We start from the raw sequence: 23,217 nt of genomic DNA on the forward strand, positions 1-23,217 counted from the left end.
CTGTTGTCATTCCTTCAGATCCGGATTAGAACCCAGGCCATCTGGTTCTCATCCACTTGCCTACTGCAGGCTGGCCCTTGGTGCCAAAGGGCAAGGCAGGCTGGCATAGTGACAGGGGCAGGGGACTACAGGGGCCCCGCCGTTCCCCCATACCCATTTCCATATCTCCAAGCCAGCGGGGAGCTGACCTGGTGGCTGGACGGTGGTGATGGTGGTGGTGACAATGGTGGTGGTGGTCTCCTCATCGTCCCCTGAAGCCGTGGAGGTCGTGATGGATCCCTCCACCCCAAGCCCCAGGGTCTGGGACTTGACCTCTGGAGCCCATGGTCTGCCCATATCTCCAGGACCCTCTTGGGTCGGGGTCCAGGCTCTGCTGGGGGGTGTAGTATTAGGCCTTTCCCTGGAACCCAGGCTGGGTACGGGAGGTAGGGGAGCTGTGATATGATGTACAGGGGGCTCAGACTCCCGGCTCCAGGGTCTTTCTCTGGCCTGGGGGTGAGTGGGAGCTGCAGCCATGGCCGGAGTAGGGCTGGTGAAGACAGGGCGGCTGTCCTGGTTGGTCAGGCGGGGAAGGGGACTCGGGGTGAACGGTGTTGGTGGGTCAGGCTGGAAAGGCAGTGCTGGCCTCAGCCCCTCCTCGCCACCCTCCAGCCCTTCTTGTAAGAATTCCTCGAGCAGTGGGTGGTGGTTGAGCAGCTTCAACGTAGGGGCTGTTGTGACGAAGTGGACGCCTCGTTCTGACTGCTCAGGTGTGGGGGCCACAGTCAGCTCCCCGTCTGTCTCCTCGATGCCTGGGGCCTGCCCGTCCCCCGTGGTTGGGGTCTCTGAGGAGAGTCCTGAAATAATAACGCATGATCAGAGATTCTCCCCCTCCCCCACAGGGAGGGGCACCACAGCCCATCCAAATCATAGGAGACCCTATGATTTGTTGAGATCCTACGATCTGTTGAGAACCAGGAGCTCTAGAATCCAAGACCTGGGAATGAGATGATATCATCTATTTCCAGGATGTCTCATGAGATATCCTTTCTCCTCCAACACCAGAGGTAGACAGACGTTACTGATTTATCTTGCCATGAGTTCCTGCTCTTCTCAGATTTGGCCTCAGAATCCTTCTCAACACAACACTCTGGGCAGCCATGCTTGCCACCTTAGACTGACATGAGAGAGAAATATTTGCCACACCTAATCGGGGTCTCATTTAATAGATGAAGAGACAGGCCAAAGAAAGGAAGTGGCTTCAACCAGTGAGTTGAAGCCCTGAGGTAAGACCCTTACCAAGAAGGCCAGGCCCCACCACAGTGACTTTTCTGCTGAGATTATAGGTCATTCAAGTTCATTTTCTATTCTCAGTGAAGCTGCTGGTCATTAGTCTCAGGAAATGTTTCATATATTTGGGGTTTTGTTTTATTTTCAATTTTTTCCCTTCATTTTATTTATTTATTTGAGAGAGAGAGTGGGAATACCGGTGGCGTGAGGGGAAGAAGGAGAATCAGACTCCCTGCCAAGGAGGAAGCCTGATGTGGGACTCAACCCCGGGACTCCAGGATCATGACCGGAGCCGAAGGCAGATACTTAACTGATTAAGCCATCCAGGAGCCCTGGGGTTTTGTTTTAGATTCCCTCATGGGTACACGACATCTTTGTTAGGGTCCCATTATGTCCTATTTCTCTCACTTCTCAGTCATTTATCTTTTTTTATTTTTAAATCCTTTTAGAACAGTGATGTGAATAGAGGGGGGAAGAGACAAGCTCTAGAGTAAAGCCTGTGTGGCTTCAAATCCCAAATCCATTCCACTTCCGGGTTGTGTGACCTCAAGCAAATAACCTAAACTCTCTGAAACTTCGTCTACTCATCTGTAAACCAGGGTTTCATTTTTAGGATTAACTGAGGATTAACTGATATTACTTTTCCTCATTTGACACATCTTTCTGAATTCCCATTATCTTTCTTTCTCTGCCCTCCCCCCATTATCTTTCCTGTGTTACTAGCCAAAGCAGGGATAGAATAGTTAGTCCTAATCCATGGCAGACACTGTTAACCAATTTTGGGTATTTCTTGCTGAGCCACATGGGACTTCAGAATCCTTCTCAACACAATTATCCAAGCAGCCACTACCAGTCAATTAGATAGGCTCTGGAAGATGAAACTTAGTTGCTCTTGCTGGTTCGAGGTACAGATTGCTCTGCCATTAATTATTTTGACTTTTACAACCCCATATCTGGACAGATGATGCCTATTCTGCTTGTGGCCCACTAGGCTCTCCAGCTCCTCATCTGCCGGGAAAAGGTCAATGGATGCTGGCTCCAGATTCAGCTCCTGTAGAATTTTGCCTGCCTGAGAAGGCTGGGAGGGGATTCTGATCCTAACAGCTCTCAAAATGGCTGCATGAGCACTTGACGGGAGACACAGCCAGGGCGTTAACAGTTTGCAAGAAGAAGGTTGGTTACTCTGAATGTCTGATGGTGGGGCTGTCATTTCACAGACTCACACCCACCCCATGGATTGGCAGGCACAAGGAAGTGGCAGATGGCCTACATTCTGTTCAGGAGTCCATAGCAGCTCTGATGTGTCAGACAAAGGGGAGGAGGGAAGAGATGGGGTGGGAGAGGTGGGTGGAGGTCAGAGGGCTGGCTCTCCATTGCTTTGGGTCAGAGGGGTCTTGATGCCCCAAAGCACCAAGAAAACAGGACCAATTGCATCTCCTGAGATGCCCAGCAAAGCAGCCCATCTGTGCCTTGGCATTCTGTGCCAGTCACCAACAACACAGCGCCCAGGCAGGCTCATACCCTCTGGAGCACATGATCTGCCAGTGGCCCCGCGTCATTCATTTGAGTCATCAATAGAGGGTCTGAGCAGTGGCTATGACATGCCAGGACATGGTTCCTCTCTTTGCCCACCTCCCAGATGTCACACGGTCTTTGCCAGGTAAATAGAGACTGATCTTAGCCTAGTACAAGGAAGAGGAGCCTTTCTCATTGCATAGACTGAAGACCAAGTGTCTCTTTCCAGGATTGCCCCCTAAGAGATGTGGCCTGTGGCTCCCAGGGTAGGTACCTGTGGGATTCTTCCCTTGGGGAGGGAGGGCAAGGAGATCCTCTGCCTCAGGAAGACAGCGCAGCGGGCAGAGCTCCTCCCGCTGGCTGCCAGGTGGGTGCTGGGCAATGGAGCAGAGCTAATGGGCACCTCCCGTGTCACTGTCAATTGCACTGACTGTGTTATCTGGGGGGACTGAGCTCTTGGTTAAATGGGATCGAGATAGCATATCAAAGGAGCAAATTGATTCCGTAATCAGCTGCCACTTGGTCCCGGAGGGTGCTACCCACTGTCAGAGAGGTAAGATAATCTCCAGAAGACAAGCCATTTTTGGGGACAGGGCATCTCCGGATATCTTGGGTGATTCTGATGGAAGTTTGAGGCCCTGTGACCTGCCCTCCCTGTCACCAGGCTCCCTAGGTTCTCCGCTGGCGCTGAGTTCAAAGGTACAGAGATTGACAGAGAGGGAGCATGTGATGTTGGGCATAGTGAAAGGGATGGCAGGGACCCACATGCTCAGTCAGGCTGTTCTCAGATCTTGTATTATATCATTGACATTGCAACTCTGGAGATGGGAATTACAAAGAACCTGAAGCCCAGATAGGTGGGGTAAGGACTCGTTGGGTCATACAGTGGTGGAGCTGGGGTTTGAACCTTTGCTTAGTCTTCCCAGGATACTACCTGTCTCACAGGAGGAGAGAGGAGCTGTCCAGTAGAGAACCCCCCTAGCCAGCCTGAGTGACTAAGACTCAGAGAGAGAATAGACTTGTCCAAGGTCTCATGCAATCTGGAAGTAGAGCTGGGATCAGAATTTCTAGTATCTGGAACCTGAGTCGAGCCTGACCTGGTCCGGACTCTCAGGAAGCCTCCTGGCTGGGACCCAGAGAGCACCCACCCAGTGCCCAAACCACATCTGAGTCTGGACCCCAAATCAGAAACCCTTAACACTGGTTTCTCTGGGCAGGGGCAGGGGCAGGGGCAGGCACCCCTGTGTTCAAATGTCAGCCCAGGAAAGCTGCCTCTCAGAGCTTTTGAGGCTACAGGGACTCAAAAGGGCAGGCAGCACCCCCCACCATTGGGGCAACATTGAGGCAGGCCTGGGGTGAGGAGAGGACAGCTATAGATGAGGCCTCTGCTGTCCGAGAGAATGTGTTGACCCCGAGCGTGTCAGCATCCTCATCTTTAAATGAGGATATTACTGCCTCTGTCAAGCAAAGGGCAGCTGCGTCTAAGGCCCCCGTGTAGGACGTGGATGGGTTCCCCCAAGGTCTCCCCACCTGTCTGCTCTGCCTGGTGCAGGAAGGCCCAAAAGCACTCCCAGGGCTGCTCCTCTCTCCTCTTCTCCAGGAGGGATGCAGGGCCTGGGGCCTCTTCCTTTATGAGGGGTGGGTCCGGGGAAACACCCTTTTCCTCCCCGCCACCGCCATCCCCACCCCGGAGGAGCCCCGGAACTCCCCGGCAGCCCCCCGCCCCGGCGTGGCCCTGCCGCCGCCTGGGCCCTCCCCCCGCATTAGCTCTTAAGCTATGCAAATAGACATCGGAGGGAGCCCTGTTTAAAGTATTTAGACGAAATGAAAAAAGGCTTTCATCGGCACTAATGAGCCATTCAGGATGCCTCCCCGGTGGATTCTCTCCCGCTCCCGCCTCCCAGCCCGTGCCACCCCCACCCCCCAACCGTGGCCCCTCTTGGGATTGGAGGCCCCTCCCCTTCCCCAGGCCCAGACTGGGCCTCCCGGGGAAGGCCACCTGCCTGGCCGTTCCTCCCCAGGGCCCAGCTTGGTAAGGGGAGAAACGGGAGTCGGGTGATCCACACCGGGCAGCCTCTGATTGGATGTGGGGGCGGGGTGAGGGGTTGTCTAGCCTCTGCTTAGGGGAAGCTGGAAAGACTGGGGACTTTTCTTCACAGCATCCAACCAGGTAGGCATTATCGTCCTTGTCTTATAGATGGGGAAACTGAGGTGCGCGGAGGCCCAGGAGGCTGCCAAGGGTTTACAGTGCTCGTGGGCTGTGGAATTGGTCTGTGGAGGGAGTGATGGAAGGATTGGGGTCACAGTGGAGTGGCCCTGCCTGGAGCACCTGCTGCATGCCTGGAACAGACTCCAGATGCCCCCTCAGGACCAGCTGGGCTGCCCCAATTGGTGCTATTGTTTCTGCAAATCTTTCTGCACCAGCCAGCTGGAAAACTTCAGGTTCCAATCCCAAATCCATATGCCTCACTGCCTCCGTGACCTGGGCAGGGGGCCGCCCGCTTGGGCCTCGGTCTCTCCCTCTGTGGAGTGGTGACGTCTGGGTTTGGTGAGGGCCATCTAGAGACAGGCCTCTGCTCCCATCTGCCAGCCCCACCCGGTTCTCTGCAAGGGCAGAAGGGGCCCCTGTCACTCCGGTAGTTCCTGCAGAGGGCCACAGTTGCTGGCCTCCTAAGGAGGAAGCCAAAGAGGGCACAGGGAGGGGAGCCCAGAGTTCTGAGCTGAGGTCAGCCTTGATCCCTTCTTTGTGGTAGCAGTGGCTCCCAGCTGGGGTTGTGGGGGAGGGGAGAGCTTGACAGCAGGTGGGTATACAGGGGTGCCTGGGGATACAGTGGGCAGGGAGCCCACCCCTCTGGGTTCTGGAGGTTAAGCTGGCCCAGCATAAGAATGAGAATTTAATGGGATACATTTATTATCCCATAAAAGTTAATGAGTTTATTCTGGAGGTTCCCTGGCCCCTTTCAACTTTTAATAGGGGATTAGTGAGGGCCTGGCCCCTGCAGACCCTCATTATCCCAGAGCCCAAGGGAGGGAAGAGAGGTTCTGAGAGTGAGAGAGCCTGGGCCCCCAGAGCGGCAGCCTGGTCTCCATAGTGACAGTACTACTGGGCCCAGGCCTGCCGCCTGAAATAAGAGACCCCAGCTAGAAACTAGCAGGGCCACATAGGGCCCCTGAGGCCTGAGGTCCAGTTCTGGAGGCTTCTGATTTGATTCTATGTGCTCCTGTGGTATTTACAGCCACTATCCCCACATCTGAGGTCGGTTTGCTGCTGTCTGATTACTTGTATTAACAGGAAAGGCGATATAAACCCCATGTGACAAATGGGGAAACTGAGGCCCAGAGCGGGAGTGTGGTTCTCCAAGGTCACCCAGAAGACATGGCAGAGCCTGAATGGACACATTCGGCCTCATCTGGAGCCGGATAGCTGTCAGGACTCAGTGTTGACCCAGTACCTTCACGTGCCATGCTCCTCCTCCCCTTCCTCTAAGGAGGTTTGTATCATTATCCCCAGAGATAAAGACTCCCAAGTCCAGAGAGGTTAAGTAACACATCTAAGGTCTTGCGTCTAATGACTGGAACTCCGAGCTGGACAGCTCCATAGCTCATCTCTGTCCACTCTCTCCCTGGGGCCTCCGGACTGTCTTTCTAGTAGCCTGGCCCCACTATCTTAGGGCACTTGTCATGGGAGCCCCACAGTTTGGGGCGATGGGGAAGGAAGTCCCCATGGTTTCCCATGGGGACAGTGGTTAGAGCGGACACAGAGATACACTCAAAGGGATCTTCTCAGCTAGAACAGATGCCTTCTTCCTTCTGCCCCATTTGCTCACTCTTCCTTTGTCTCTTCAAACCCTCCCCATCCTACTAGGCCCAGCTCCTATCCCCCTTCTGGGGAGTCATCGGTGCTGGCCAAATGGGTCACAATAGCTCCCACCTCTGACCTCCTGGGTGGGGGGGACTTCCTGGCGGGGGATGCTCCGCACATGTACTGATTGGGTCTGTGAGCAAGGGTCCAGCACAAGGCCTCTCTCTTCCCACATCTCTGCCCACAAATGCTGACCCCTGGTGCTTGGCACAGTGAAGGGTGGGCTCAAGGATTCTGCCTGTCTGCATACTTGGAAGGCTCCCTTCTCCCCAAAGTGCCTGGCCTTTGTCCAGCAGGGGTGGGCAGGGGAGGGCAGAGGCGGGCAGGGGCGGGTCCTACAGGGAAAAGATGGGCAGCCATCCCTTGGCAGTTCCCCAGCACAGCCCCAACTGGCAATTGAGGAAGAGTGTCTGCTGACACAAGCTAGTGGGCTGCCCAGTCCCAGACCACCCTCTTCTTCTCTGCCACCGTTCACCTTCTCATCACACCCTTCTACTACCCTCTCTTGGTCAACCCCTGGCAGTCCAGTAAAATCTGGAGTGCAGATATGAATAGAGGCACCCCTTCTTGGCCAGGCCCCAGGCAGGGAAGACACTGATCCCCAGAATCTGAGCCCACGGAGCCTCTGTGAACATCTCATCCCTCCCTCATTAATACAAGAGGAACCTGAGTCCAAAGGGCTTTCCCAGGTGACGCAGAAAACTTGGAGCAGGGCTGGGGATCAGGATGTTGGGGCTCAGGGAGCATCTTGCCCAACCGCTCTGAAGAATAAACTCTCTAAAACTTCTGGGGCTGTGTACCATCTCTGGGCATACCTCTGGGGACAGAGAGCTCACTACTTCCTAAGCTGCCAGGGGTAGATTTGTCTCCCAGCATCGTGGGTTGGGGTGGTGGATAACCCTGGGCTTTGGCATCTCAAGGTTGGGGTCTTCTTGCTAGATGGAGAGAGCAGGTGTGGGGGTAAGTAGAGACCACCAGCCAGGAGTCAGCCCACCTGGTCCTGGTCCAGTCCCTAACAGGCTGGGGTCCCCTGCACAAATCGCTTCCCAAACCCGAGTCTCCATCTCCCCACTGGTAAAATGGGAGAAGTATCCGAGGACCCTGGCAGATCTCACCTCCCAAGATCCACTGAGCTAAAGAGGACTTTGTGAATAAAAATATGGAATGTTGGGGTGCCTGGGTGGTTCAGTGGCTTTAAAGCCTCTGCCTTCAGGTCAGGTCATGATCCCAGGGTCCTGGGATCAAGCCCTGCATCGGGCTCTCTGCTCAGCATGGAGCCTGCTTCACCCCCGTCTCTGCCTGCCTCTCTGGCTACTTGTGATCTCTCTCTTTCTGTGAAATAAATAAATAAAATCTTTCAAAAAAATATGGAATGTTACTGTTGATTGAAAATTTGTCACATGCCCAGCACCATTCGAAGGGCTTTACCAGCATTAACTTGTTCAATTCCCACAATAACTCTGTGAGTTACGAACTTTCATTATTCCATTTTACAGATGGAGAAACTGGGACTCAGGGAGCATAGTTCGCAAGATGACTAATTTGAATATATCAGATTCAAACACAGGGGTGATCCAGCCCTGGGGCAGTGCTATCTAACAGAACTTTTTGTGATGAGGGGAAACATTTTATATCTGTGTGTCCAATATGGTAGCCAGTAGCTACAAATGGTGATTTGGGCCCTTGAAATGTGGTTTGGGAGACTGAGAGACTGAATTTTAAATTGTATTTCATGTAACCGAACTTACATTGAAATAGCCACATGTGGTTATTGCTATCATAACGGAAAGTAGCTCAAACCTAACCTTACCTCCCACAGTTTTCACCACCTCTCAGAAGGGAAGAGTCTAGAGCTGGGGTTCTGGAGAAGAGTTAAAATGGCATGGCAGTCTCTGCTCTCCTCCTTTAAGCTTAGAAAACTGGGGACTGGGGTTGGCAGGGAGAAATGACAAGGAGCCCTGGAGCTTCTTCAGATTTTCCAAAAGGTCTTATGAGAGCTGGGCCTATCGTCACTCACCCTTTGGGGAGGATGAGTGCTGTTGGCTTCCCAACCTTGGCTGAGCACTGGTGTTCTGAGGAGTGGGGTGTTTGATGGGCAATTTTGGAAATACAGATAGAACCAGTTTGGGAGGGCTTTGTGGGTGGCCAAAAGCCAGGAAGCCTTGGTCTCTTGGGATACAGTCCAGGATGGGACCAGGGTGTGTGAATGTCCAGTGACAATGTCCTCTTGTGCTTTGTTGACTTGCCGCAACTCCCTGCCCAGTCATTAGCACAGCGGGTAGGGAGCCTGGCCTGTCCCTCCACAGGGCTCCCAGGGCAGCCCCAGAGCAGCTGGCTGACCTTGAGGCCATGGCCTCACAGTTACTGAGCACCCTCTATGGGCAGGTGAGGACCTTCGAGAGAGCTGTCTTCCCCCGCTGGAGCATCAGCCTTTCATGCTTGGAATCAATATTTTCCACTTTACATATGAAAGAACCAAGGCTAAGAAGCAAAGTAAATCATCCCAGTTCATAGTGGAAGAAACTGGCGAATGAGGGGTTTGAACTGGGTCTGCCTGTTCCCCCGTCTGGGCTTGAAATTTCTACCACACTGGGTTGCTGCTTGTGTATGCGTGTATGAGTGTGCGGATCTAGGGGTATATGTGAGTGTGTGTATGCAGATCCAAACACATGCATGGGCTGTAAGTCATTACTATTTGTCCCTGCCCATGGATGGCACACCCTGGAACATGACTGGCTTCCTACAGTCCTCAAGCTCAAAAAGGCACTAGCTCCCAGAAAGGATGCACTTTTCCCCAAGATGGCCACTGTGCTCCCTCCTTTTTACTCTGCCCTTTTCTTGGACCCTAACCTGACTCTTTCCAGGACCATGTGGCCTGGACAACTCAAGGGTCTGGGTACGTGGGCTGGGTAGGGGTCAGTTGTGCGGGGGTATGGGGAGACAGGACTCTGGACTGCAGGGGGGCAGCTCTCTTCCCTTTTTCCCACTGCACCCTTTCTCCCTTAAGGCTATGACCAGGGGCCCAGGGTAGAGGGAACTCCCAGCTAACTGCCATGTTCTTTGCTTTCCAATTTAAAATCTAATATGGTCTTGCCACTGCAGAGCTGGGGGCTGGAGAGGTGATTAATGAGGCCTCTGGAACAGTGTCACCTGCTGCGTGCTCCATCTTCCCCTGTGGCCCTGCACTCCCCTCTCCTGCCTGCCTGCTGGTCCTGGGGACCCAGGGGTCCTAGCCCTGCCCACCCTCAGTTCCTTGGGGCTGGGAAAGTGGCACTGAACTTGGGGAAAGGATGGGGGTGGCCCCGGAGTAGAGGTAATAGAATTGACCTCCACCCCTGGGGGAGACCAGAGGAGTGGGGGAAGCTGCTGGAGTCCCAGTGGCCTCACCTCCCTCACCAGCCTGTTAACTCATTAATCTGCCATACTCCACCCCGATTATGTCACATAGTGTGGCCAGGGCAAGGGAGGGACTTGGCCCTGAGCTGGATACTCAGGTCATCCCTCTCCCAGCTCTAATGCTCCAGTCACCAGGCTGTTAGCAGCAGGGAGGTATTTCTCTGAATGAAAAACCTTGGGAATGTTAGCTGGGCCGAGGAAGGCTGTGAAGGCAGGAGCTGCATTCTCCATGGAGCCTGTGCTGGGGCCAGCTCGGCCCAGCCCACTGGTGAAGTTGGGGAACAGGAGTTGATCTCAGGAGGAACAGCTATCCCCTCCTTCTTTTGCCCGCTTCCCTCTATGTACCTACCATGGACAGTTCCTCCCAGCCGCCCAGCCCAGCAAGACCTGGCCACAGGGTGTCAGGGCCTCAGAGTGGGTACCTTCCTGAGTTCAAGACCAGCATCTCTGGGCTGCTGCCCTTTCCCTGAAGTTCAACAGCCAACACCACTGAGGTTGCTCTCAGGGCCTGTGTTTGACATGGAGTGAATGAACAGCGCGGTAGCCCGAAGATTCTGAGGCTTGTTTTGTGCACAGAGGCCAAAGTTATGTCCCGGACCTTGTGATTTTGGCCCTGTGGCTGCTTTTGTGAGCCGCCTCTGAGAGGAGATGGCCTGGGAGAGTTGGCTAGGGATGGAAGGGAGCTGAACCCAGACCTCTGGGCTGTCCTGGTCCTTAATGCTGCTGTATGCTTCTGGCCACTCTCTGCCCAAGAAGTCACTTGAGTGTCTGTTCTTAGCTGTGAAGCTGAGGAGCCTGGTGAGGTCTTGTCAGAACTCTGACTCCAGCATGAAGGTGGCTCTCTCTACTGACAAGCTGTGTGACCTTGAGCTTGTCTTGCCTTCTCTGGATCTGTCCATTTTTTTTTTTTCTTTTTAAAAAAGATTTTATTTATTTATTTATTTGACAGAGAGAGAGAGATGGAGAGAGAGGGAACACAAGCAGGGGGAGTGGAAGAAGGAGAAGCAGACTCCCCGCTGAGCAGGGAGCCCAATGTGGGGCTCGATCCCAGGACCCTGGGATCATGACCTGAGCAGAAGCCAGACGCTTAATGACTTAGTCACCCAGGCGCTCCCCGTCTCTTTTTTTATAGAGTACTTGGACTCTGGTGTTTTAGAGTCTTTGGATAGGTTGGGTGGAGACTCAGCCCCGCCTTCTCTGGGGTTGGATAGAAGGCTGTTGGAAGGAGAATGGATGGGTGGATGAAGGATTGTCAGGCTAATTTCCTAATGGGAGTTCCCACGCTCAGGAGCTGATGGAACCACTTGGGCAGGAGTATATGTGCGGGGTTGGGAGAGGGCTGACAGCATGGGACACTGTGCTCTTTTGACTTACCACTTGCCTTCTGTATGGCAGTGGAGCTCAGGATCCTCACCTCTCTATGTTGGTCAGTATTTGTTGAGAACTTGGAAGGCTAGGCTGTGTGTATGTGCATACACATGTGCAAGCAATTATGTGTTTGTGTTATGTATGAATATATATATATATATATATATATGTATATATATATATATATATATATATATATATATATGTGCATTGGGGGAAGACAAGCTGGGAGGTGGGGGATGGAGGTGTGAGAAAAGAACCCCGGGAGGGATTGAATATTTTTGAGCATCTATGGTGTGCCAGGATCTGCTGGCCTATTCACCCACACTGCTTGATTAATTTGCCCCATCCCATAGTTAGAGAACTTGACAGAGGTGGGAAGTGCTCTAGTGGGCCCCAGAAGCTGACCTGGGGCTATCCCTGCCCTGCTAAGCTCAAGAGACAGGCAGAAGAGAGACAGAGGAACAAAGGCCCTCAGAAAGAAAGGGCGTTTCAGAGCCCAAAGGGCAGGCACCCACTCCAAGGAAGCCAGCTGGGGCTGCCTCCCCGCTCCGTCCTCTAGTTCATGCCCTTTGGACTGCTGTATCCTAGCCCCTTTCAGCTGGTGCCAGTTTCCAGAGCAGATGAGGCAGTGGAGGGGTGGGACCCAGGAACACCAAGAGTCTGGGGCTGAAATCACTTTGGGAAGTGCCAGGGCAGCACCAGAAATCGGGGATGGGGGTCTTGGGGGGAGGTCACCTAGTCCAGGTTAGCCCCCTACACTGAAGTTCCCGACACTTTGAGCCCTCCTCTGACTTCAGCTTCTATGGGCGAAGACCTAGGAGTTCTGGCCTTACTTCCAAAGAGCTTAGGGAAGAGTCACTGGAGACCTGGGCTCTACTCTTAGGAGCCTGGGGAGAAGGGAGGGAGAGAACAGCCTGGGACCTTCTCCCAGCCCCAAGCAGATGGGATGGAGCCTAATCTGCCCCGGGGTATGGGCCCTGAACCTACGGACAAGCCCAGGCTCTCCTTGCCTCCATAGACTTGTAGGACTGAGGGGAGAGGGCCTTACCTACCCAGCATTCCAGACTGTGAGGGTCCCCAGGCTCTGCTCATCCTCCCCACTTCCCCAGCAAGCTGAGTGGGGGAGGGGAGGGGTGCAGAGCTACTAAAAATAGCAGCAGCAGCGCCAGTTACAAGTCTCCTTGAGGGGTCAGTGGAGCCCAAGGTTGGGGAGGAAAAGAATGGAGGGGGCTGCAGGGAGGGAAACACACCAGCCTCAATTGGGGCCTCTTGTGCCTCCACCAGGACCACAGCCCTACGGTGCAGGGATAGAAGCATATGCAGGGACACACGGACATGGACAGCCAGGGAAAGAAGAACAAGCCAGGCAGAGAGGCACACAGATGCAGCTCTTTGCACATCTGGGGCTTTTTCTTCCCAAGACCCTCAGGAATACCAGAGAGACGCAGCTCTGCTGCCCCCAACCCTTCAGCCTTCTCTCCTGTCTCAACCTTGTTTTGACCTTCAAGGGCTCTGCCAGATTGGGTGTGTGGTCGCTTTGAGTTGAGAGGGCTAAGTCTTCCTTCTCTGATCTCTCCAGTCTCATCTGCTTGAAGCCCAGGGTTGGGAAAGGCCAGTGGGCAGTGTCAGTGACACGGCTGCAACAGCGACCAGACTCAGGGTACCTACCACGCAGGTGGTTTGAGTCTCAGGAATACCACCTCAACTTAAGCAGCAGGTGTCTTCCTGGCCTGGCTGGTAAGGACCCAGCAGGGCAGGACTAGAGATCTACCAGGGGATGGGCAAGAAGTGAATGGGCAATGAGGGAAGAGGAAGAAGCAGAGGCTGGATAAATAAATAAATAAATAAATGACCTCTCTCAGGCATGCGTTGTTTCATCCCACCTTTACACCTTTGCCTGGAGATGCCAGAGGCTCTTCTGTCCTCAAAAGAAGGCGACTCTCTTTCCCCCATTTCCTCTAACCAGCCAGAAAATAGGGCCTCATGACAGGAGGGGGCCTGCCAGCTGCTGGACCAGATGTTTCAATTCATGAACACATCCCCTTGCTAGATGCAAATGATGTCTAAGACAGTGTCCATCAGAGCAGCAAGTGAGGGTCGAAGGCCCTTAGAAGCACCCTGAATCCAACCTTCCTCCCTCCGTACTGCTAGTCTCACCTTCCCGGTCAGACCTGGACCAGCTGGTGCTCCCTCCGCATTCCTGCCTTAACAGTCTGTCACTGGGCTCTTCCACTGACAATCTGAAAATTAGCCCTTCTTGGTGCTGGACAGCTCCGGATCCCGGAGGACACCGCCCCAAGTGGGGTTTTTGGTTTCCTTCCAACACCACTGGCTCTGATTTCCTTTGATCTCCGTGATGTTCAGTGAAAGGTGGGACAGGTGCCATGAACCCCCAAGGAAATGGAGGCAAAGGAAAGTGACGTGAATTGCGCAAGCTCACCCAGCCAGCAAGAGCCAGAACTGGGTTTAAGTCCTGGGGGGTCCTGGTTCGCTGACGAGCACTCTTCTGCTATTCCTTAGAGGATGTCCCCTCCTCCCTGAGGCAGAAGTTGGCTCTCCACACTGCCCCGATAGCCCCCCTCCCAGGCTCTGGGACTCCCTAGGCACCTGCTGGCTGATGGGACCCAGGCCAGACACTCAGCAGGTGGCTGCTTGGGGGACAAAGGAGCTGGTGCTCAGCTGCTGTGCTGCGAGGGAGGGAGAAGCAATGGGGGGTGGGGTGGAGGGATCTGGTCTAGGAGTGGGGAGAGGCAGGGTCTGCTTCTGTGCCTTTAATAGGGAGCAAGCATGCAAAGGGGGGGGCTAAAACAGCATGCAAATGAGCATCTGTGTGGAGGGGGTGCTCAGTGGTTCAGGCACTTTTCATAGGGGCTCTCCAGTTCTGTCCTTCCAGCCCAATGACCAGCTGAAAGGAGGGTCCTGAGGGTAGAGGGAGGATCCCGTGGGGAGGGAAGGATTGGGGGACCAAGGAAGATGCTGAGGTTGATGTCAGGATTCTGACTGGGATCCTGGAGACGGCAGGGGATGTGGGAGGGTTGGGGGAGGAAGGGAGAGACCCACTGCTTGCATTCTGCAGCATGGACATGACTTGTTGCCAGGAGGGGCCCTGCAACTGCTCTTTTTGGGGGTTAGGGGACACCTAGTCCCAGCAAAGATGGGAAGAGTTGTGATGAAGGGCACCACAATGGCCTGCCCTAAGGGTCCCAGAGGCTTACTGGACCTTCAAAGACCTAAAAGGTGAGCCCTCTAGCCTCAGACAAGAAACTGACCCAGAGCAGTCCCTGGCTAGGAATCTCCTGTGCTTCCGAAGGCCAGGGGTTGGATCACATAGGTGCTGTTTGGCATCTCATTTGTATCTCATTTCATTAAAATCAGAGGGTCCAGGTCTAACTGAGAAGGCAGTGACAGCTGAGTTTATCATTAAGAAGGCAGCTCCCCCTCTAAACTGGGTTCCTTTAGGGCGTTGATCATGTTGTATTCCTACTTATCAAACACCTGATGGGGCTGGATAGAAGGCTGTTGAATGGAGAATGGATGGGTGGATGAAGGATTGTCAGGCTAGGTTCCTAATGGGAGGTATTTAGCTTTTAGAGGACAGAGAGCCCTCTGGGCTGGATGATCAGGAAAAGAGGGTGTGGGAGAACAGAAATAAGCAGAGGGACACAGGATAGCATTTCAGGAATGGAAAAATGGCTAAGCAAAATTGTAGAGGTTGGCCCAAACAAGACACGAGTGGGGTCTGGGGTTTACCCTAGCATCTTCAATCAGTCTCTCCATGGCCCTCCCCTCCCATCACCACTCAGTTTCTTCTCATCTCTTGGCAAAGTCCCTTGTCCCTGCTGGGACTAGCCAGGACCTCCCCCGGCCCTCCCCCCACCCCTCTTGCCAGCCTGCCTGCCGGCAAGACTGCAGACTGAAGCTGGAGACCCAGGTTGTTGTTGGAGAAGCGGCAGATTTGTTTGCTCCAGAGCCCGCCGAGAAATCTCAACAATCAATGGCCAACAACACTGCCGGCGGCTGCAGCATCGATCTCCCCAAAGCCCTCCCTGGGCTGGCAGCTGGGTGGCAGGTAGGCAGGTGGAGGGAAGCTGGGGCAGGCTTGGCACCGGGCCCTGTCTAGGAGCTGAGTTGAGCTTCAGGCAAGTTTGGGCTTTCCTGCCCGGTTGGGGGGAAGGTGGGGGAGGGGTGGGCCTCAGCAATGGGGCTGAGGGGTTAGGCTGGGGCAGCCTGGAGGCCAAGACAGGATTAACTGGTCCTCTCATTCACCAAGGTCCCCAAGACCAAGATTCACTTGACTCCTAGCCTCTGCTCTGGGCTCCAAGTGTCTGAAGGGATGTTTGATTCATTGCCACTAAGAACTGAGCAAGATAAAATATCCCTAGTCTACAGCAGCAAGGAAGAGAGTAGACAGGAAGCTAAGCCACTGCCATCATCAGAAATGTGCAAGAAGAAAGTTAGGTGATATTTACAGTTCTGTGCAACCACATGGGCTTGAACTTGGTCTATGGAATGCAGGTAGTAACTTCTATCTAGAGTTGGGATGATAACTAAACGAGCTAAGGCATGGAAAGCGCTTAGTTAGTATGGTGCCTGGCACATAGCTGGTACCTAATAAATGTTTGCTAGTATTGCTGTCATCATGGTGATGAGAATGAGTGATAGTCGCCTGGGTTCCCATGAGCTTGTACTAAAGCTTTGCCTCCATCTGGGCAGCACTGGACACAGTGCTGTCTGTAGCCAGGTTTTGCAAAACAGGGAGTAGCCACTTTGGAGTAGCCTACTTAATGGCAGTGAAGCCCAAGTTCAGTGACTTAATCTCTCTGAAACTCAGTCTTCCCATCTGAAAAGTGGGGATAACTAATTTCTTGTATTAAATAGAAAGAGCATGTGAGGGGCACCTGGGTGGCTCAGTGGGTTAAGCCTCTGCCTTTGGCTCAGGTCATGATTCCAGGGTCCTGGGATGGAGCCCTGCATCGGGCTCTCTGCTCAGCCGGGAGCCTGCTTCCTCCTCTCTCTGCCTGCTGCTCTACCTACTTGTGATCTTTCTCTCTCTGTTAAATAAATAAATAACTAGAAGAGCACGTGAGAGGCTCGTATGAGGGTTCTGGGCCAAGCCTCATGCTTTAGTACCTGGCTGTGGCATGAATGAGAGAAGTATGGATACAGGTACTCTAGGGACTGTTCTCTCAGGAGAGGTGGAGGGAAGCTGGGGCAGGCTAGGCACCTAGACTCTGAAAGCTCTGTGGACATGAATTACTAGATGACCCCCGGGCCCCCACTTTCCCATTCAAGGACATGCTAGGCTGAGAGCTGCTCCCAAGGTTTCATGCTGGCCCCTCTGAGCTTTGTGAGGATGTCTGAAGCTGAGATGGACGGGGAGATATGGTGAGAAGTCCGACGACATGGGGTTGCCCCTCCCTTTCATTAGTCCTTAATTTCATACAGGGCACCTCTCTCAGCTGGCAGAGGTGGTAGGCAGGTGCTGTGGGAGGGAATCAAGAAGACCGGGCTCTGGGCTTACCTCCACTGCTGTCTGCCCGTGCAACTCTCATGAAGTTATTCAACATGTATTTAATGTCTGTCATATGCCAGGCTCTGTGCCACAGGGGACACAAGCAGGGGTGGCTGGAGACAGGCTTGAGCTTTCTCAGAATGGCCATCAGCATCCCACCCCCAAGCCACCTCAGGCTGACGATGTGACAGCATAATTTGTGGAACGAAAAAACTAAGTCAAGGCTATAATTTATAGTGGGGATAATTGGCCAACTGTTAGGAAAAGGAAAAAAAATCCTAACATACAATCTATGTAAAAATAGTGTGCTTGCTAGGCAAACGCAGCCTCAAGGCACAGGCTCCGCTGCTCTGCCCCCACCTCTCCTTACTGACCCTGAACCTGATCCAAATAGGACTTCTTGGAACTGCCCCAAGAGAGGGGCTGAGCAAATCAGACTTGGTTGCCTCCTTTCTGAGCTCAGTCTTGCTCCTTGGAGAGAAACAGTAAGCAGCTGGGCACTTGAGACCTAACAAGATGGGTACCCTGATGAGGGAAAGTGGGGGCTGGTGGGAGGCCGAGAGACCCCTGACCCAGGCCAGAGGTCCAGTCGGATGAGATTTCCCCTGAAGAACCAAAAATACTGCTGAAGAATTGCAGGAAGTGCCAACCAAGGCAAAACCCAAAGCATGAGATAGAGTGAGAGTGGCCCAAGAGGGGAGAAGAATTTCATGCAGAAGGAATGGAAAGAGCCCAGAAGCTGTTGAGAATATGGATGGTTTGGGGGATTGATTGGCCTAGCTGGGTGAGTGGGCTTCCTAGACCTGGTGCTTCCTGCTGGAATTAGTCTGGAAGGGGACTTGAAGACCCCCTCTGTCTTTCCCACACCTCCCAGCTGCTGACCATGGCTAGCAACATTGTTTCCCCCATTCCCCAGACTCTTACTTCTAGATCCTGGCTCTTTCTCCCTCAGAGCAGGCCAGGAAGCTGGGGGCCCAGAAATCTGCATGACTTGACAAGCCCTTGGAGGCCCTGATGTGCTCCTAGGCTTGGCAACCATCAGGTGGTGCAAATGTACGTTGAGCGCTCCAGACAGTGGAGACTCAGAGAGGGCAGAGGTGCGCCTTGGGCCACCCAGGGGGCCTGTGCTCTTCACCATCAGGGCTGAGAGTTCCTTCACTAAAGTAATCCCTTCTTTCCCATCTTTCTTGTTTGGGGGGGTGGGGTCCCCAGCTCTGAAACTTCTGCCCAGGTGGGGGCGTAACATCCCTGAGCGGAGATCATCCAGCACATGCAGACCAAATGGACTAGGAGGGATGGGGACAAGGAGGGAGGGGGCACGCTGGAGGACTTGGACATCTACGTCTGGGTGGAGGGAGGGGGTAAGGAAGCCGACATTCAGAATTCCTCCCAGCATTCAGGCAGCCAAGGTGGGAGGGGCATGAAAGCTCTAATTAAGCCCAGTTTCTAATTAAGCCCAGCCCCTGTGTCGCCTCACTCCCCATTATTGTCCCCAAGGCATTTTAAGCTGCCACCCTGCTGAGGAGGCTGGGAGAGCCGCCAAGGCCTGCCAAGCCTGATGAGCCTAGACCCAGGAGGGGCAAGAAGCCAGCCCAGACTTCCCTTCTAGTCTCTGGGTCCTCTAGTCTCCTCAGAAGCCTAGGCAAGCCTCTTGTGTACCATGGCTACCTCTGGGGCTCTGAGTGACATGTGACTGCATCCCATGGGGCCTTATCCCCAGCAGCCACTTCCTGACCCCAAAGTGCCAGACTTGGGGCAAAGAGCAAGACCTGGCTTGGGCTTAGGCTGCAGCCCCCAGATTTTGAAATGTACTGTTAGAATTCCACATCTCCCATCTAGTCTACAGGAAACCGCAATTACCATTTTAGGTTAAAGCAGCCCTGGTTTGTTAACCCTTTCCGCACTGGGATTCCTGAGGCCAAGCCCTCCTCTTTCTCGCCTTCCTCCTTCAAGCCGTGCCTCCCAGACACCATCCCCTGGTTCCTGACAGAGAGAGCAGTCCCTGTTTGTGGTCCCCTCCCTCCCTCCCTCTTTCTGCCACACACTCTCCTCCGAGTTTAGAGACTGGAAGCATTGGGTCCAAGGTCACAGGGCCAGCAAGGCAGCCTCTGTCCCAGGAGAGACCCTACCCCACCCCAGTCTGTACCACTTCCACCTTCACAATCTCCCCAGGCCACATTCACACACGCAGAGTTTAATTAACTTTATTGATATTCAGAAATTAGGAGAATGACTAAAGGTAATTGCTCATTAAAAATCATTAAACTGACACAGCAGGCCCAGGCACACACCACCCCTCCCAGAGAACGGCTTTCCTCCATGTGGCAGGATCCCTGGGGTACCATCCTCTGGTCAGGAGGATCACGGTGGCCCACAGTGGCCCTCAAACCAGAGACCGATATTACCGCACCCTCCCCCCACCGTACAACTGCGGGGTGGGATCCAGAGAGGGGTTGAGCCAGGCCCAGGGTGATCTTATCCTGCCTCCCCCCACCCCACTTCTGAGGCCTCCGACATCAGGGGCCCTTGTGCCACTTCTGGGCGGGTCCCAGGGCATCTCATGGGCTGCCCAGAGCTGTGTCCCTCAACTTATGCGTGAGCAAAACTCTGGGCTGGGGGCGATCTTGAGGCCACAGGCCTTGTGCTGTACCACCTAACCCTAACTCCAGGTCTTTACTGCTCGAGGCCTGCCTTCTCATGGCTGGAGCTCCCAGGAGCCCCGAGATGGCCAAATGCTCTGCCTCTCAATGAGACAACTCAGTCCCCCAGCCACTAGGACCTGGAATCTCCACAGAGATGGAGGGGCATGCCAGGGCTTGCTCTGGTCCAGGTCCCCTCTCCTCATGCCTGGCACTGCATGGCTGCTTCCTTTTCTCCCTTGGGGAGTGAAAATAAAGGTCTTGCCCAGCAGGTGAACTCCTAGCCCCTTGGGCATGTGGCCCCATTGGCATTGGAGAGGTCCAGCTAGGTCAAGGAGGGATCCTGGCTGGGGGCACCCAGACTCTTGGCCACAGTGGACAGATTCCTCCCAACACTTGCACACTTATGCCCAGTGGGGGTCCTCCAACTCTCAGCCACACCAGCCATCCATCCTCCTGGAGACCCACAGTCTCACTCCAGCCCTGCAGGGAGCTCTCTGGCATAGGCTGCGCTGCACACTAGCGGCCTTACACACTCTTCTCACTGGCTCACTGCTGAGCCCTCACCCGACATCCAGACCTCCGGAGGGGCAGACATCCTTGGTTGGATCTGTTATTCCAGACACACTGGGCCCTGGTTCACACGTTCACACTCAGACCCACACACCTGCAAAAGAGGCTTCAGACACAGGCTCTGAGCCCCAGGGGAGGTGTCCAGAGCAAGATGTGGCCAGACCTGGGAGTCCCGGACGCCCAGGGACATCCTCAGATGGCTGGGCAAGGATGCAGGCTTCTTCCTTCCTCTTCCTGCCCCCAGCAGGGTGGGGTTTTGGGGGTCTCCTTGCTTTCCCCCACCCTCCAGCCCACAACGTGAACACTAGGTTCTGAGTTCTGGGCACCAAGGGAGGACCAGGCGTCAAGGGAGGAACAGAGGAGGGCAGCCAGGGGGCGGGGCGAGGACACCCGGCTCCCTTCCACCCACACGGATCCAAGCCTGGGAGTCTCAGAGAGCAGCTTCTGCGTCCCTAGGGACGCAGAGCGCAGAAAACTGCCATCCAGAGGCCCAGCCTGGGCCTGGCCCCGCTGCCCTGACCTCCAACATGGCCTGAAAAGATCCAACGATTAGATTAGAAACTCCCACCTTCTCCCCACTCTACATCAGAAGCTATGAACCATATACTTTGAGGGACAGCAGGTCCCAATTCCAAGCAAGGTGCAGGCCCACCAGACTACCGGCTGCGGTGGAAGAAAGACCTGGGGGTCTGTAGCTTTGGTGAATGTTTGTTTGAGCCAGGGCCGCGCAGGTCCCGTTGAGACTTGGAAACCTTCCTTCCCCAGAGGCATAGAGCCTTCATCCTCTCCCTAACACTCCCTTGCTGCTCACTTCAGGCCAAGCTTCCCTCGACCCGGGACCAATTAAGTTGGAGACCCGACTGCGAGCAGAGGGCCGGAGGCAGCAGGGTAAGGTGCCTGCTCTCCTGCGACGAGTCTGCGGCCGTGGGATGGGCGGGGGGTGAGCAGGTCCGCGGGCCGGGAGGGAGGAAAAGCTCCGGGAATGGGCAAGGCGGAGAGTGCAAGGAAAGGACTTCGGAGAGGGAGGCTCTGGTGCAGAGTCCCTAGCCCAGGACCTCAGCCGTTGCGGCCCATCAGAGCAAGTAGCCGAATCTGGGGGCCCCGCTCCCCCGAGTTTCTCCCTGGAATTGTACTCTAGGTTCCGACTCCGGCGTGGCTGCGCGAAGCGGAGGGAGGTGAACGACTTCCCAACCCCGGGGTCCGGCCGCCATCCGGCTCCGTCCCTCCGCAGTGAGGACGCGGGGGGCCCCGGTACGGGCAGCAAAGTCTAGCGAAGTTTGGCGGGCAGTAGGGAAGGCGGGACCACGGGCGGCCAGCAAGACCATCCAGACTCACCGCCCCTTGCCCTCTCCCCCTTCCTGCACGCGTCCCGGCGCTGCTAGACGCCTGGAGTGTGGCGAGGTAGCGCGCGGGTGAGCGCGTGAGTGTGTGAGGGAAGGGGGTGGCGTGATGAATTGCAGCAGAGAAATCCCATTAGATCCGGGGAGATGATTAAAGGCGAGGTCTTGGCCGGGCGCGAATGGCGGGAGCCGCGGCAGCTTCCCGCCGGTTGGAGCCCGCGCCCCGCCCGGCTCGGCCGGCGCGGGGGCCAGCGCAGCCGGCAGAGCGCGGTGCTTGCGCTGGACAGCCAGATGCGCGAGGCTGGGCGGCGGTACGGTCCTCTCTTCCCACCCCCGGGACCCCGCCCCCGCCCCCGCCCCCGTCCTGCCGCCGGACGCCGGGGTCCCTTACCGTGAGCCAGGAGCGCCAGCAGTGAGGGCAGGAGCAGCAGAGCTACCGAGCGCATGGTGCCGGTTGCGGCCGCGCCCCGGGTCGGAGCTACGGCGGGGAAGCGGGGGGCTCGGCGGGGCGTAGTCGCGGGGGACAGCGGGGTCCTGCGGGGTAGAGGGAGCGGGGCCGCCGCCGCCGCGCCGCCAGCGCCTAACAGAATCAGCACCACGGTCAGCGCCTGGCGTCGGCGCCGGGGATCGCCGCGCGGGGCTGGGGGCGGGGGCGCGGGAGGAGCGTTTACCGTAAAGTCTCAAGCAAAGGCGCAGAAGACCCAGCGGCGGGAGCACAGGCTCCCGCGCCACCGCCCGCTCTGAGGAAGAGCTGCCCTGTTCAATGTGGGCACACGGCCTCCTCCCTTCCGTGCTGCCCACGCCCAGCCAAGCCTGCCACCCTTTCCCTTATTAACAGCCTGCCAAGGAAGTGGGGTCCTCACCTGATTTTCCATGAGAGAGCAACCCCCTCTCCACCTCTCTCCACCCCATCCTGGTACCTGAGGGCACCAAGGGTGACCTGGGAAGATGTTCTCGAGTGAGGCAGCTGGCGAGGCCTGCGTGCCCTTGTGGCAGCTCCGTCTTGGGCTCATAATGAAGATGGCTTTTGAGCATACAAAAGATAATAAATTATTACTTTGCGCTCAATAAATGCCAGGGCTCCAGGCAGCTGCATCAGCAGCAAACTGTGCTCACAGAAAAGCTTAATTATTCGATATTATAGTTAAAAGCCAGTGGTACTCGCGTCCTGGGAAGACATTCTTCACAGGAGGCAACTTGGGCCAACCTGTGGGCAGCTGAAGATAGTATTCTCGGTCCTCATGCAGCCCAGGAGCTCCAGGACCCTGTTTTGGCAACATGCACTCCCCACCCCCAGGACCAGAGAAAACAAAGAACAGCCAGTGAGAAAAGACCCTTCATGCCTATCCATGCCCACTTTCCTGGAACTGGGGGAGAAAATGGGACAGGCATGGAGGATGGGAGTCTTTCCCTAGGGTTATTTTAGATAGAAACTTGAAGCTCAGGGGAGTAGCCAGGGAGGCTCTGCCATTCAAGGACATGGAAAAATAAACTTCCATGGCTCTGCTTGGGCTCAGGAGCTCCAATGAGTCATAGGGCAGCAGAAAGGGCAGTCAGAGCTGTGTCATCCCTGAGGGTGATGTTTAGACTTAGGGGTTTCTGGCTCCATAGACAGGCTCACTTGAGCCTCAGTGGACACAGTGGGACATGACCATGTGACTGATGATATTCCCCATAGAGGAAGAGGAGGGCTGAACAGCTTTTTTATTAGTGCTTTTCACATGAACTTGGCTCTTCCCC

At 55.0% G+C, this 23,217-nt stretch overlaps 1 protein-coding gene across 4 annotated transcripts in view; it reads right to left on the bottom strand.

Moving 5' to 3' along the window:
- Positions 1–22,119, bottom strand: part of SEZ6 (seizure related 6 homolog) — a 44,665-nt gene extending 22,546 nt beyond the window's left edge. For all 4 annotated transcript variants that reach the window (XM_059149311.1, XM_059149310.1, XM_059149309.1 and 1 more), the window contains exons 1-2: positions 21,869–22,119; positions 189–836 (exon numbers count right to left, since the gene is read on the bottom strand). In XM_059149311.1, the coding sequence (XP_059005294.1) occupies positions 189–836; positions 21,869–21,923 (703 nt within the window). In that variant the 5' untranslated portion in view covers positions 21,924–22,119. The remainder of the gene's footprint in view (positions 1–188; positions 837–21,868) is intronic.
- Between the last annotated feature and the right edge of the window lie 1,098 nt (positions 22,120–23,217).

Source organism: Mustela lutreola, chromosome 15 (genome assembly GCF_030435805.1).
Source record: "Mustela lutreola isolate mMusLut2 chromosome 15, mMusLut2.pri, whole genome shotgun sequence".
Taxonomy (NCBI): Eukaryota; Metazoa; Chordata; class Mammalia; order Carnivora; family Mustelidae; genus Mustela; species Mustela lutreola.